The sequence below is a fragment of the Pyrgilauda ruficollis genome, unplaced genomic scaffold (genome assembly GCF_017590135.1).
Source record: "Pyrgilauda ruficollis isolate IOZ18807 unplaced genomic scaffold, ASM1759013v1 scaffold15, whole genome shotgun sequence".
Classification (NCBI taxonomy): Eukaryota; Metazoa; Chordata; class Aves; order Passeriformes; family Passeridae; genus Pyrgilauda; species Pyrgilauda ruficollis.
The window spans coordinates 13,975,570-13,989,639 of record NW_024513654.1 but is presented as its reverse complement, the minus strand read 5'-3'; the positions used below and the strand labels follow the sequence as shown (position 1 = coordinate 13,989,639).

Genomic DNA, 14,070 nt, shown 5'->3' with positions numbered 1-14,070 from the left:
GGCTCTCGTTTCACAACAGCAGCCTGGTCTCCAGGCCCTTAAAGCTCCATCTTTAGCACGTCCAAATCAGCTCCATGTAACTGATCATTTTGATCATGGCAAAGTCTGGTGCCAGTGCAATGCACTGTGTGATAACAGCACAGAGGTTGGGATCTCACATGGCTTGTGAACTAATGTCACTCAGTTGTATTTTGGGGAGGGGTAAAGCTGTTGCTAGCTTCTTCTCTCCACCCGTCCCACCCCCTCTTAATTTCTGAGCCTTATACGAGCAAATATTTGTAATTGTGATAATTGCTTCTTTGTGTTGCTGACATGAAATTAAACCTTCGTCTCTGAATGCTACCCCTGCCTTGTGTGATGTCATGTCTTCAAACCATATGAACCTCTCCCCAGGCTGAGGTTGAAGCCTCAACATCCTGGTTTGTCCACTTACTCAGTTTGTTTCAAGGCTGTCCCTTTTTCTCTCTGGGTGTGTTGCATCTCTGATGGTCACAGCCATTACTAAAGGGGGAGTCTTACTGGGACAGTGTTGTTGAGAGCTCCCTGTGACTGCATGAAGCCAACCAGTTCCTCCTGTATTCATCCTGTGTTCTTTCTGCCCCACTGCCCTGTGCTGCCCAGCTCATCCTGCCTGTCTGTCTGTCTGTCTGTCTGTGGTTGCTTTCTGGATGGTCACGTGTTTCCATTTGGCCATCCCTCCGTGGCCCAGGGCTCCTGGCTTGCCCCTCAGGTGTCAAAAAGCAGATCTCTTCTGTTCATCCTTTTCAGCAGGCTCCTGGTGAACCCCCATCTACTCCCACTTGCTTCAGCCTGTGTTTCTGGCACTGAAAAAGAGCTGGGACCATCTGTTTCTGCTCTCTGCAGTCACTGCAGATCTATTTGTGAGCTGACAGAGCGGCCTCCTGACAGGATCTTGTGAAGAAAGGGGGACAGCTCCTTTCCTTGTGTCAGGTAGCAGTAGTCACTGTTAACCTGATGGATTTGCTTGTGCTGCAGCTCAGAGAGAAAAGGCAAAAATGGTGCCTTATTGCCTTGTTGTGTTTGCACAGAATGCATGGGGGTCTCTTGTTCTTTTTTGGACAGTGTATCATATAGGAGAGTGAGACAGAGGCAGTCTGTCCTCCTCTCTACAAGTGAGGATCTTTTTTTCCTCTTGGTGTCCATTCACAGCAGGGATGGTGAGGAATTGGTTAAAAGATGACTTCTAGGGGTCATCTCAGGAGGAGTTAATGTCTTTATGATATTTGCTTACACTTCTGCCCTTACAGACCTCCTGGTGTGAAGGCTGGCCCCACCCCATGTGATCTATATTGGTGTTTTGCTAGTCTTACCAACCTTGTTTTTCCTAGCAAGTGACCTAAATTTCTCCTTTTCTGTGGTGTAAGCTCATTACCAATTATCCCATTTACCATGGCAACAGAGAACAGATTATTCCTTTCCTCTGTACAGCAGCTTTTTATGTATTTGAAAACTTCCTCTCTCCTTCACATCCTTCACCACTAAAGATTAAGTGACTCTATTCAGCCTTTGGGGCAGGTTGTTTTCCAGCCCTTGCTTTTCTCTGTCCATTTTTTCAATTGCTGTGTGTTTCCTTGGAAGGACAGTGCCCAGACAGGGCTGCAGTTATTCCAGCTGAAGTTTTATCAGCATGGGTGGACTATGAGATTTCTGTCCTTATCTGTCAGGCTGTACTCCAGCACGTGTATCCCACTATTGTGTTTGCAATGGCCTGATATTAACTCCTGGTTTTCCCCAGTCCTTGTCTACACTGCTGGGGCTTATCTCCTGCTTGCCAAGTGCTTTCCAGGCAGCAGGAGTGACAGAGAGCTCAGCTTCACAGCAAGAATTTGGGCATCACTTGCTGACCGTTCTCTTGCTCCCTGCAGTGAGGCTGAGTCCAGTTACTGCAGGCAGCTCTGGCGCTGGGTATGAGGGCAGCCTGGCCTGCTGCCGGGCATGGTTAGAGTATTTCCCTCTCCCATGGACACAGAGAGGGCATCGCTCAGGGAAAAATCACTTTTAATGTTGATATCCCCGTTGCGTTGAGCCTCTACAAAAACTACTGACTGGTCTGTCCCACCCCGAAGTCTTGGTGCGAGCCTCCCTCACAGCGGCAGGCGTGTGGAGAGGAGGATGGTCCGATGCAGCATGGAGAGCCCCCTCCCCAGCGAGGGGGCTGCACTCGGGGGTGAGCGGGGCTCCTTGTCCTGTGCCTGGCAGGGCTTCGGGAGCGCTGGGCCGTGTCCATGGTCAGCGTGAGCGAGGCTGCAAGCGGGCGTGTCACCAGGCACGGCACAAACGTGTGCTGGGCTCTGAGCTGCGCGTGGCACCACCAAAGAGCACGTTCTCCTCGGGCTGGAGACCACGTCTTGCAGCACCGGCACCACGGGGCTCCAGGCCCCGCTGGGATGGGGATGGTAAATGATGGTAAAGGGCAGTTCTGGGCTGGGCTGCCCCTCCCTGCACTGCTTGCAGGGATGCCGTGACAGACACTTTTTCACCTTTCCTTTTTCCACCTCTTCCTTGAGACCAGATGCTACCAGGGAGCGGCTCGCAAGGGCAAGGGCCCTCGGACTCCAGCTAGCTGGTCCAGGCTGCCTGCGTGGTTCAGCCCTGCCGGGGGTACATCCTTTCTCTCCTGGGGATGGGGCTCTGCACAGATCCTGCAGGGAGGGGCGGCACGAGCGGGCGGACAGGCAGCGAGCGAGTGCAGACCTCCTGCTGTTGGACACGAGCCTCACGGCAGGAGACCCCCATGCTGCAGACCTGGGAGACACAAGCACAGGCTGGTGCAGGTGGCCAGAGCTTGCACTCTCTGACCTGCTGCTGCTCAAGCCTGCAGCACCTTTCCTAGCCAAGCTCAGGTGTATGCTGGTGCACACAGTGAAAACATGAGCCAAGGTCTCACTCATCTCTGCCATCCAGTCTGCTGTTGAGAGCAGATCCTGCTCCGTATCCCTTGATCCTGCTCCAGCCCCCACCAACACAAACACATGCATGGGCTCCAAACCACCCTATTTGATTTTGCTGCCTGAAACTTATTTTACACTGTTTAGACTGAGTGACCTCCCACTTGCTGGGAAAGGAATGTCACACCCAGAGGAAGGTTCCTACCTCCAGTCTGCACGGGCCTCCAGCACTGTGCTCTGGCCACACTGCTGCTCAGGTGATTAATGGGGCGAGATTGGAGCTTTCCTCTGGCGACTTCTCACCTTCTGATGATGTCCGCTGCTTGCGCCCACCTGCAGCAGCAAGGGTGCTCAGGGCAGGGGTGCTGGGAGCCAAGGGTGCTCAGGGCAGGGGTGCTGGGAGCCAAGGATGCTCAGGGCAGGGGTGCTGGGAGCCAAGGGCGCTCAGGGCAGGGGTGCATAGGGCTGGGCCAGGACATACTGGCCGGCTCTGCCTGAGCTAGCCCTAGGTGCAGTTTTGCCTTCTGCTGCGGTACTGACAGGGAACTAGGTTGTCCCCTGTTCCACGCCAGCCCCATGCAGGCTGTCCCCAGGACAGGGCTGGGGAACAGCTGACACAGGCAGCAGGGTGCTGAGGCAGAGCTCTCCCCTGGTGTGCCGTCCCGGGGTCAGGCACTCACTGAGGGATCTCAGCAGCCTCTTGCCCAGTGCCTCCTCAGAGCTGCTCGGCGATGAGCTGGTCCCGGCCTCTCGACCTGGGGACTCTGCTTCCAGGACGGTCCCGCAGCACTCACTGTCTGCAAAAGCCCAGCATGGCTGCAGCACCTCAGGGCACCGTGGCCTCGCCAGCCCCAGGGTCAGGGGTGTGTGCCCCTCAGCCAGACTCACTCTGCCGCTTGCTGTTCTCCTCGTTGTCAGCCAGCTCCTCCTGGATGAAGGGGATGCCCTCCATGCGCAGGAACACTGACTCGCTGGGACTGCGCAGCCCCTCAGAGCGGCTGCCTGCAGGGACACAGGGCAGGGAGGTGCTGTGCCCTGGGGCAGGACGTGGCAGAATGCCAGCCACGGCAGCAGGTCCAACTGCCAGGGACCCGGGGGACACGAGTACAAGGCAATGAAGAATTACATGCTGCACACTGGCAGCTGTGTGGATGTGCAGGCATCCACGGGTGCGTGTGTGTAAACGCCTGCACTGTACAGGAGCCCCACTCCATGTGCAACTGCGTCCCAGAGGTGGTGTGTGCATCATGCCAAAGGGCTCCAGCACACACCCCCCTAGGGGACATGAAATGTTGGCCTGTGGCAGGGAAGGAATGCTGTTGGGTGACTCACACATGATGCTGTTCCTCTCATTCAGGAGGGTGGCAGGGTCCTCCTTGGGTGTCTGTGGGGTTCCCCGCGCAGTCGAGGCCTTGGTGGAATCCCTGTCGAAGGCCTCCATGTCAGGGGACTGAGGCGAGCTGTCCATGCGGCTGGCCACCAGCGCGTTGTGGTACTGCTGCCGGGTCACCTGGGCACACAGACGTGCACCCAGCTCAGCGGGCACCGAGCCCCACCGCGACCTCTCGGAGACTTGGTGGCTCCAAACCTCCAGCCAGCAGGAGTAGGTGCAAGACTCCTCAGCACCCACTGGGCACCAAGCGGCTCCTGGGGCACAGTGGGGCAAGAGGGCACCTGGACAGGGGTGGCCAGGGTGGGACAGTCCCTGCCAGCCCTGCCCATACCTTGACGAACTGCACGTCGCAGAGGATGTGCACGGAGTAGTCGGGCGTGTAGATGTTGTTGCTGCTGCTGTGGAGCTGCGTGCTGCTGCCTCCATAGTCCTCCCGGTTGGGGGACTCGGAGCGGTTGAGGCCACTGCAGCGCGACGGTGACCTGTTCACTGCGGGAGGGGACAGCAGAGAGAGAGGCAAACACTCACTCTCGCTCGTGGTGTTGCTTGGGCTCCCAGTGCCAGTGTAGAGCCAAGGTGGACCAGTCACCTCCAGCGGCTGTTCCCCAGGACACGGGGCTGGCAGGGGTCCTGCAGCCTGTCCTCCTCACTGCAGGCTGCTGTGGAGACTGTGCCATGCCAGCCCCACACAAAGCGAGGGGACTGGGCAGGACTCTGACCCGGTGCCAGCAGCAGAGGTTAGGGCTGCCTGCCTGTCACTGACAGCTCTCCTGTTAATGCCGGCCTTCTGCACCACATTTGGCACAACTTCTCCTGGTTGCAGCCGGCAGGCTGTGAGTATTTGCTTAACCTGTCTCAAGGGCGTGCTCCTGTTCCCCCCAACAATGACAGATCAGGAGGAGAGGCTGCCATGGCAAGCTGGTCTGTCACTCACATTGACTGATGGCCTCTGACACACAGCGTGGCCTCTGACACACAGCATGATGGATTTTGTCTAGTCAGTGGTTTTTTAGGGAACAAAGGCAGCTTATTCCTTGCATAGATGACGTCGTGCTGACTTTGCTCTGCTGCTAGAATGCCTTTTTATTACCCGGATCAGCAGAAAGCAAGGGGGGCAGGGCAGCAGGCATGCAGGGCTGCAGGTCACTGTCACCAAAAGCAGCAAGCCAAAACCCCAAGAGCTAAGTGCAAGAAATTACAGGAAGTGCACACCAAAGAAGGCCCAAGCCCACGGCTTCCCCTTGTCCCCATCCCATTCTTCCAGGGATTTGCATCATACTGGGGAGGCTGCGGCAGGATTGCTGGCCCCAGTCTGCCACCAATGCTCCAATCAGTAGGGGTTGCCCAGGGGTGCCGTGGGTACTGCCCAGCATGCCGGGTGAGGGGGTTGGGGCACTGTGGACAGTGCTGGAAAGAGCCTGTCACATGCAGAGGCCCCTGGCCAAAGCCATGCACTGTTACCTGGAGAGCCAGCCAGGGAGTCCCCTCTGCTGAAGGCGAAAGTACGGGACACTGAGACAGGCACTGCAGAGAGAGGGAGGGAGAAGGAAGGAGGGGACCCAGGGGAAAGGTGAGGGATGGAGGTGAGGGTGGGATACAGACCAAGAGGAAGAATAAGAATCATGTGCCAGCAGTCCTGGGCTGAGCTCCCATTGCTGTCTGAGGCATCCCTTCCCACCCCTTTTACAGCCTCCTGCTTCTGCTCTGGAGAGATGCTCGCCAGTCCTGGGGACAGGCCACCGGCCGGAACACACACTTGGAAGTTGTTTGTCAGCAGGTTGCTCTGTGACAAGGTAAGGGGAGGTGAGGCTAGCAGGGGGGATCTGCTCCTGTCAGGCCTGTCTGCAGAGCCACACAACTTCCTGGAGCCCTGGCATGGGTAGAAAGCATCCTTCCCCCATGAGTTAAGTGCTGGCAATTGTCTCTAGCCCTTTACCAGCCATCGCCAGGACAGGGGACATTGTGGTCAGCTTATGCCACCTGGTAAATGGGTGGAAGCTAAATCACTGCACTTGGTATCTGGGATGCTTCTGTATGTGCAGGCACATGGCAGAGAAGGAATATGATCTGCAAGAGTCGCTGCCCCAGCCCCACAGCTGCAGGCAGGGCTGTTAGAAGCTCTTCACAGTGATGCAAAGCAAAGGATTCATGTCAGGCTGCCTGCAGTTCCTTGCAAGGTCCTGGGTCTCAAAAGCCTTCAGCTGATGCCAAGAGCTACCCACTGGGGGCTGATCCTTGCAGGAACTGCAAGAAGCCATGACTCTGCATTTGGGTCTGCCTGACCCATTGCCACAGAGAAGGTAAACCATAGACACTCACTTTCCATGTTTTATTGCCATGGGTTACAGCAGCAATGACAATTTCTAGGGCAGGTCATTCCCCCTCCCAATGATTTCTGCCCTCAACAGTGTCCCTGGGCCATGCCACAGGGAATGGGGAGCACAGAGAGACCGACACACAGGGTGAGTGATGCACTCCTTAACACTTGCCAGTCTCTGCTTTCACCACTGCCACTGCCCACCTTGAAAGCAGTGGGAGATGTGAGCCTGCTAGCTGCCAGCCTCTATTCCAGCCATTGCCATGATTCCCCCAGCTGCCAGCCCTCCTGCCCTACCTCCAGCCACTGTGTCCACAGCACAGCTGCAACACTCTAGGAACTATCTGCTGCGGATGTGACTCATGTTTATAAATTGCTTCAAATGTAAAACCCCCAGGAAATTTGCCCTGCAGTCCCCTTTTCTAATCTCCCTGCTGCTCTCCCAGGAATTCCTGTTCTGTGTCCTCCCCTGAATCAAAACGTTCTGCAAATAAAAAAGACACCAGCATGAAGCACTGCTCAGAATGACCTTGTCCTGATGGGAGCAAAGGATGAGTTGATAACCACTAGCACTGAGTCCGTGCTCCCACTGCCTGACCCTCCCACACAGCACCAGTGCCAAAGATCAGCTGGAGATAAAACAGTTGCATAACAACAGTTAATTAATAACAACCTGGTAAATGCTCTAGGCTGATGTCTAAATTCCCAGCTGTGATACTCTATTCACAGTCCTTTCTTCTGGGCTTTCCTTCAAGGAGGAAAGAGGATGCCAGCCTCCACCACAAGGGAGATACCCTGTCACTTCTGCCTCCCAGCCTGCTTCCTTGCTGGCCAGGGGTGTGACACAGGTCTGTCCCACCGCAGGCAGGAACGGCTGCCTGGCAGAGAGCACCTCATGGCAGTGTCACGGGTGAGCTCGGGGAGCAAGGAGCCCTGAGCAGCAGTGTCCCAGCAGGCGGCACTGCAGACATGCATGGCTGCTCTGACACAGCCCCCGCTGCAGCTCCTGCCCTGCCTGGCGGGCAGCACTCTGCCTGAGCCCCATGGGCCTGTGAGGACTCTCACCTAGGACACAGGACACTGGGCCATCCAGCAACACCCTGGCAGAAATTGGCCACTTCACTGATTTCCTCTCTCCACCGACTGCACTGTGGACACAGGGCAAAGCAGGAATGTGCACTGAGGGGTTAACCCATCAGTCCACCAGCCTGCCTTTTACACGGCGGCAGAGCAGGCAGCAGGAAATAGGTGAACTCTAGAGCTGATGAAAGACTGGGACCCACCAGAGTGAGCCACCTGTCCCAAGAGGCTCCCCCTTGATGACATTCTTCTTTACAGCTCCATAAAGACTGAATTTAGTAGGTCCCTGTTTTGATTAGGCAGGTAGAGCACCTCAGCTTACCATCAGCACTGCAGATATGACTGCAACATCTGGGGTTTGGATGAGGGATGTGACGGACTGGGATTGAGCAGCACCTCAACCTCACACGACCAAACACTTGTAGGGGTTATAGCAAAGAAGGGTGTACCTCTCAATCTCCCCTAGTCATAGCTCCCTCTCAACTCTTGCAAGCAGGGGATCTGCTTCTTAACCCATCAGCTCTGCAGGCAGGGAATTTATTGGCACTCAGCTAATTTCCCACCACCACGTGCAAATAGCTCACAGGTAAATCAACCCATCTCTGCAATTCCCAAGCAGCCCAACGTGGGGCCCGTGTTCAGGTTGTGCCCTGAGCCTCAGGAAGGCAAATGGGTCTAGAGGTGTTATACTGAGACCTAGAATGAGCACAACACCCACCTTGGGCACTGCCCCTTTTCAGCCATGCTGGAACCCACCAACAGAGAGTCAGCTTATGGTAGAAACTTCAAAAGGACATCAAAGGGACCTCAAAGGGACCTCCAAGTCACTCTGTGGGGTCTTTGCTGCATCAGCCCCTCAGTACGTTGTGTCTCTGTCTACCTCAGCACAGTCTGAGCTGTTTCTCTTGGGGAGAAAAGCCATCACTCCTCCAGCCAGCCAGTGCAGCAGAGAGGTTTTAGGGCCTCAGCCTGTCCCAAAATACTTACGTAGGAAGGAGGATCCTGCCAGGCTTCCCATTTTTCGCACATCGTTTTCTGAAACAACAGTTGGAGGTGTGGAAATGGCAGAGGAAGGGCTCCTGCCCCATGGCCCAAAGCAGGGTCACCCCACCCCATGGCCAGCCCCTTCTCCTGGCACCAGCTGGTTTAGCCTCCATGGATGCTGCTGAAGCAAAGGCAGGGCCAGAGGGAGCCCACAGAGGCCTCACCTGATGAGACAACAGCCATGATGGCAGGGACACCATAGTAGGTGAACGCCCCATTCTCAAACCGCAGTCCTTCCTTGCCGACCTCCACCTGCACTTTCCCCTGGAGGGAGGAGGAAAACCCTCTCAGACAAGCACCCCCTGCTCCTGACCCACCCAGGGCTGCAGGGACCCCTGCCATCCCATACAAGAGGAGGGGCATCTTTGCCGACAGAAGCAGCCTAGAACAAGGTGGCAAGGAGAACACAGGGCCACGCCTGCCACCCTCTGCTTGCTGTTGCCCCAGGCACCTGCAGGATGAGGACAAAGTAGTCGACAGGGCGGTTGCGCTGGTAGAGGTAATGCTCCGCTGCCTTCTTGTTCTTTCGGTCGTACTTGAGCTCCTGGATGACATTGGGGTGCTTCAAGAGCCGCAGCAGGATCTTCTCAGAGAGGTAGGGGGACTTGAAAGGCTCCACTTCTAGAGGGGAGGCAACACACACATGCTGTGCTCAGCAGGAGACTGCTGGGAACCCCTCATACTCTGAGCTGCACGGCCCTGCTCCTGCAGTCTAAGCACCCACTGCCAAGAGGGGAGCCCAACACAGACCCGCTCTGCTAGGGCAGTGAAATGTCCAGGCTGTAGGTCCAGCGGGTGGAAATTGCTCAGTGGAGGGGAGCCTGACCCAGGAATGGCTTAGGGATGCCCTGTGGGGCTGGTGCTGCAGGACCTGCACAAGGGGAAGTGTACCTGTTGCCATGAACCGATGGGTAGCCAAGAGGAGCTGCGGGGAGATCTTCACCTTCATCTCGCTCTCTGAGAGCCTGAAGATGGAGAAATCCTGGGGCTTGCGTCCCCGGTGGGGAACCCGCTCCTTCTTCCGATTGTCAGCTGCAGGCAGAGCAGAGCGGTCACTCACAAGGCTGCTGCAGCTGCAGGACCCCCTGTCACATGCACACGTATGGACAGGCATGTCTGGCTGCACCCTGTGGCAGGGCTGCCGTGGAGCAGCAGATGGAGCAGCGGGGTGCATAAAACCTGCTGTGCATGCGGCCTTGGGAGCAGCTCCCGGCCAGGGAGCAGGACTGTAAACCACACTTATTCCTCAGGAACAAGCCCTGGGTTCTCCTGGCTGGATGCATCACCCAGAGCTGCAAATGAGCTTGGGAACAACCCATTTCATGCCCAACATAGATGTTCCTAGGTCAGGTCCTGCCCATCCACCCACTGCTGATGCTGGTACTTCTCTATCTTGAGCATCCAAGATAGAGACACTTTACCAGCATCTCTCCATCATTCTTGTCTTTCCCATCACAACAGCAAATCACTCTGGGGAAGGACCACAATTTGCTCTGGCCTGTTTCCTACCCACGTCTGTCTGTCTGTGCAGGCTCCCACCCTGGCTCCTGCAACCGCAGTAGCTGCTCGGGACACTAACTGTACAGATCCGTCTCATCCAGGATCTCGGACTTGATGATCTCCTCAATGACATCTTCCAGGGTGACGATGCCCATCACCTCGTAGAACGGGTCTCCTTCCCCTTCATTGTTCACCCGCTGCACGATGGCCAGGTGGGACTTTCCTGCAGGGAAAAGCAGAGTGGCAGTGAGACACCTGGCCTGGTGAGAGGGTTCCCCAGCGTGGTGGGCAGGCAGGTGGGCAGGGTTTGGTGGGAGGCACAGATCACAGCAGACGCTGTCACCCTAACCCACCCAAGTGTGCTAACCCAAGGAGAAGGGCTGGACACACAGCCCAGCCTAACAGGACAGCAGTTGTCCAGACTGATTTGTACATGTAGGCTCTTTTTGGGGCTACCTTCTCTCTTTACCCAGCCTGTGAGTCACTCTGTTCAGCTCTCTGAAAGCCTCCTGTGCAGGAATGAAGAGTACATTACACCATCTCCCCTCCCCACCATCTAACCCTCAGCTTCATTGACGTGAAACAACTCTTAACAGAGAAATGAGACAATGTTCTCCAACACAGAAATGTGAATGTGTCCTTGGCTCTACTGATTTCCCATATCCTCCTGGTGTTTCTTATTCTGTTGCTAATTATCTTTCCTATTAAATCGCCAGGAACAGCTCCCTCTCATCTTTCTGTCCATCACTGTGTAGACCAATACTGAGGTTTTTCATAAAATATGGGCAAAGCCTCCATCTCCTTGAAACAGCAGCTGGTTTTTATGCAGAAACGTGAATGTTTGTTTGCAGCTTTCAGCCCAGCTCCTGCAGAACTCTTGGGTGAACCATCTGAATGCAGACACTGAACACTTTTCAACCCATCAGCTTGCACCTGAAATTCTTCTCCAAGCCCTGCCATTAACAGCATCTTCTCTATGCTACCTTAAACAAACAGAGTGAGTCCAGGACCTTCAGCTGCAATGATGTTGACTCCTGCTTGGAAGTTCCAGTGCTCCTGGATCACAGTTTCAGCTTCCTCACTCATCCCTTGTAAGCTGGCAGCTCTGCTGACACATTCTCAAGTTTCTTGGTTTTGGCATACTTGAAACATTTCTATTTGTTTTTGCATGTCCAGCTCTCTGTAAGCTGTTTTGACTTTTTCAACCTCTCCCTTCCTTTACTGGCTGCTCTGATTTATGGTCCTGCTCAGCATCTTGACCAGAACCCAACTTCCAAGCCACAAACAACTTCTGGGTTTCTAGCTCCAACATGTTCTTGGACCTGCCAATGAACAGCACTGGGTTTCTTACTGCCTGTGTGGCTCCCACACTGCCCACCAGTGCACACAGATTCTGAACCTCTAGTTTTACTTAAAAGCACCCTCATGGCACCACAGCCAAAAACTTCTGCTCCCCCTGTTTGCTCTGCATCCCTGAGGTCTCCTGTTGCAATGCCTGCACAAACCTGAAGTCCTGCAGTGACCTCTGGGAAGCTGCTAACACCTTATTTCCCCTTGGGCTTGGAGCTGAGCTCCTTGGGCAGCAATGGTCACCCAAAATGGGGAAAGGTCCTCTCTGCTATGCAGCTGCCTCTGCATCCACTTCTCCCATAACCCATCCCAACAAGCTCTCCTGCTGTTCACGACAAGGGATGTGAGCAGCATTCACGCATAAAGATGTGACAGGGTGGGCTCCTGCCTGGTGCACAGCTCCTCCCTTGCCTGCAGTGCTTCCCTGCTCGCCGCTGCAGAGAGCAGGACAAGCACACCCAGAGAGAGCAGCCTGGCAGTCCCACAAACACGGCTTGCTGGGGATCATGTGACCTTCAAATAACCCTGCCCTGGATCTGAGACGAGCAGATGACATTTCTCAGCTGAAGATCAGCACTATACATTTCTCACAGCAAATCTTGGGCATTTTCCACAGTATAAATTCCCTCCTCCTCATACCAAGCTTTTATTGCAAGATTTCAGAGAGCAGCTCGCTGCCTCCCACGCCTACAGATTTAGAAATGAGAACATAACATTGCAGCAAGTAGCACTGAGATTTACTTTAAAAAACCCAAAATCAATAGCCCTGGGGCACTGAAAATTCAGCATGTTCTTTAGACTGGGCTATTTCACTCCTTTCATACATAGGTTTGTGCATCTTTTCTGCTCATAAAGCAACACGGCACTTAAGAAGAAAAAAGCAGAGGAGTTGGCTGCAAGACAGCAGCGACAGCTACATTTCATCTTAGCAAAGTCCAGCTTTTGAAAAGGTCTCCTTTGCCAAACTCTGCTCCCAAACACTGGGGCCATCTGGTCTCCTACAAGTCCTTGGGTGAGCGAGGAGGGGGAAAAAGTTATTTCTTTTGGCTGAGAGCTTGTTGTTAATGACATTTACATGCAACCCAAAACCACCAAGCCCTTACAAAAAGCTTAGGTGCTACTTAAAGGCAGTCAGAGAGTGATGGAGGCAATTCTTTTTTTGGCCAAACACCTACATCGACACTGCAATTTACACTAGAAATGTGATTCAAACTCCATGCTCACGTAACTGCAAATGAGATTATTTAGAAATAACCCAGCACCATTAGCCTGGAAGGAGACCCATGGCTTCACTGCACTGGGGGCAGAGCCAGTAGGGCTGTTAGAGCAGTCCAGAGTTCTTTATTTTCACAGAAAATAAACACTTGCATTCACACTCCAAACCCCCGGTTCATGTTTCCGGGCTAATACCCACACTAGAAATGGAGCAGGTACCAAACAACGAAAAATTGTTGCAGTTCAGTGTGGTTGCCCACACCGAGAGAGCTGATCCCAGCCCATGCTGGCCAGCTGGTATCCATGTCACAAAAAGTCCTGAATGCCAGCCAGTCCCAGTCCTTTAAATGAGTGCTGCTCACAGCTGCTCCCCTCTGGGAGAGGGCTGGCATGCTCCCACTTCCCACCTGAGGGACATGAGATCATTCGCAAAGTTGTGCCCCACCCCCTGACCTGACTGGGTCCTGTATCTCCTCCCATCACCTTTTTAACAGACCCCATAAATTTCGGTGTGGGGATTGCAGGTGCCTTGGCTGTATGGGCATGGCTTGCTCCCTCCTGGGCAATGCTGCCAAGCTCAGCTAGATCCTTCTGCCCAGCCCTGGGAGCTGCTGCACTTGCAGGGGGGGAAAGCAGTGGCCTTTAGAGCTTGTACAAGGGCAGAATCTGGGCCGTGAGATGGGAGCAATGTCTAAGGGAGGGTGGCACAGGGACAGACCTGAGGACACCTGAGGGGTCACGTTTGCCTCTGCAGCCAGGTCTCTTATCCAGCAGGTCAGCCTCAGTGGCAGCACAACAGAGGGAGGTAAATCATTTAAACAAACCCCCAAACTTGATCTAAAACAGCTTTAAGATCTGTAAAACTGATTCCAAAACCCGTGCTATTGTAACTGCTGCTTGATAGCTCAAATGAGATGAATTATAAGGGCGAGCTGCTTCCCCACTAGCAAGCTGTCACATGTAAACTTTACAGGGCTATTGCTGATGCAGAAAAGCACAGTGGAGCACTTGAGAATCAAAGCCTTGGTTTGGCAAATGCTAGAACAAATGGGCAATTAACTTCCCTTGTGCGAGCAGCTCTGCCGGCCTCCGCAGGACGGCTCTCGCACAGGAAGTCTATAGGTGATTAAGTGTCTGCTCAGCATGGGATACAACTGCACTAAATTCTTTATGAGCTACATGAAATCTGCTCTTTTCAAACAACAGCTTCAGTGGAAAGTTAATGCCTCAAAATGCTAAATTACAGAGCTAATATAAACAGC

General features: G+C 54.3%; 1 protein-coding gene across 1 annotated transcript in view; it reads right to left on the bottom strand.

Moving 5' to 3' along the window:
- Nucleotides 1–1,845: 1,845 nt before the first annotated feature.
- CNNM1 (cyclin and CBS domain divalent metal cation transport mediator 1) overlaps nt 1,846–14,070 on the bottom strand; it is a 30,317-nt gene continuing 18,092 nt past the window's right edge. The window contains exons 3-14 of the mRNA XM_041461148.1: nt 10,323–10,466; nt 9,635–9,775; nt 9,195–9,364; nt 8,908–9,007; nt 8,687–8,734; nt 5,764–5,826; nt 4,634–4,791; nt 4,242–4,419; nt 3,798–3,911; nt 3,590–3,706; nt 3,115–3,242; nt 1,846–2,766 (exon numbers count right to left, since the gene is read on the bottom strand). Coding sequence (XP_041317082.1) covers nt 3,163–3,242; nt 3,590–3,706; nt 3,798–3,911; nt 4,242–4,419; nt 4,634–4,791; nt 5,764–5,826; nt 8,687–8,734; nt 8,908–9,007; nt 9,195–9,364; nt 9,635–9,775; nt 10,323–10,466 — 1,313 coding nt within the window. The 3' untranslated portion in view covers nt 1,846–2,766; nt 3,115–3,162. The remainder of the gene's footprint in view (nt 2,767–3,114; nt 3,243–3,589; nt 3,707–3,797; nt 3,912–4,241; nt 4,420–4,633; nt 4,792–5,763; nt 5,827–8,686; nt 8,735–8,907; nt 9,008–9,194; nt 9,365–9,634; nt 9,776–10,322; nt 10,467–14,070) is intronic.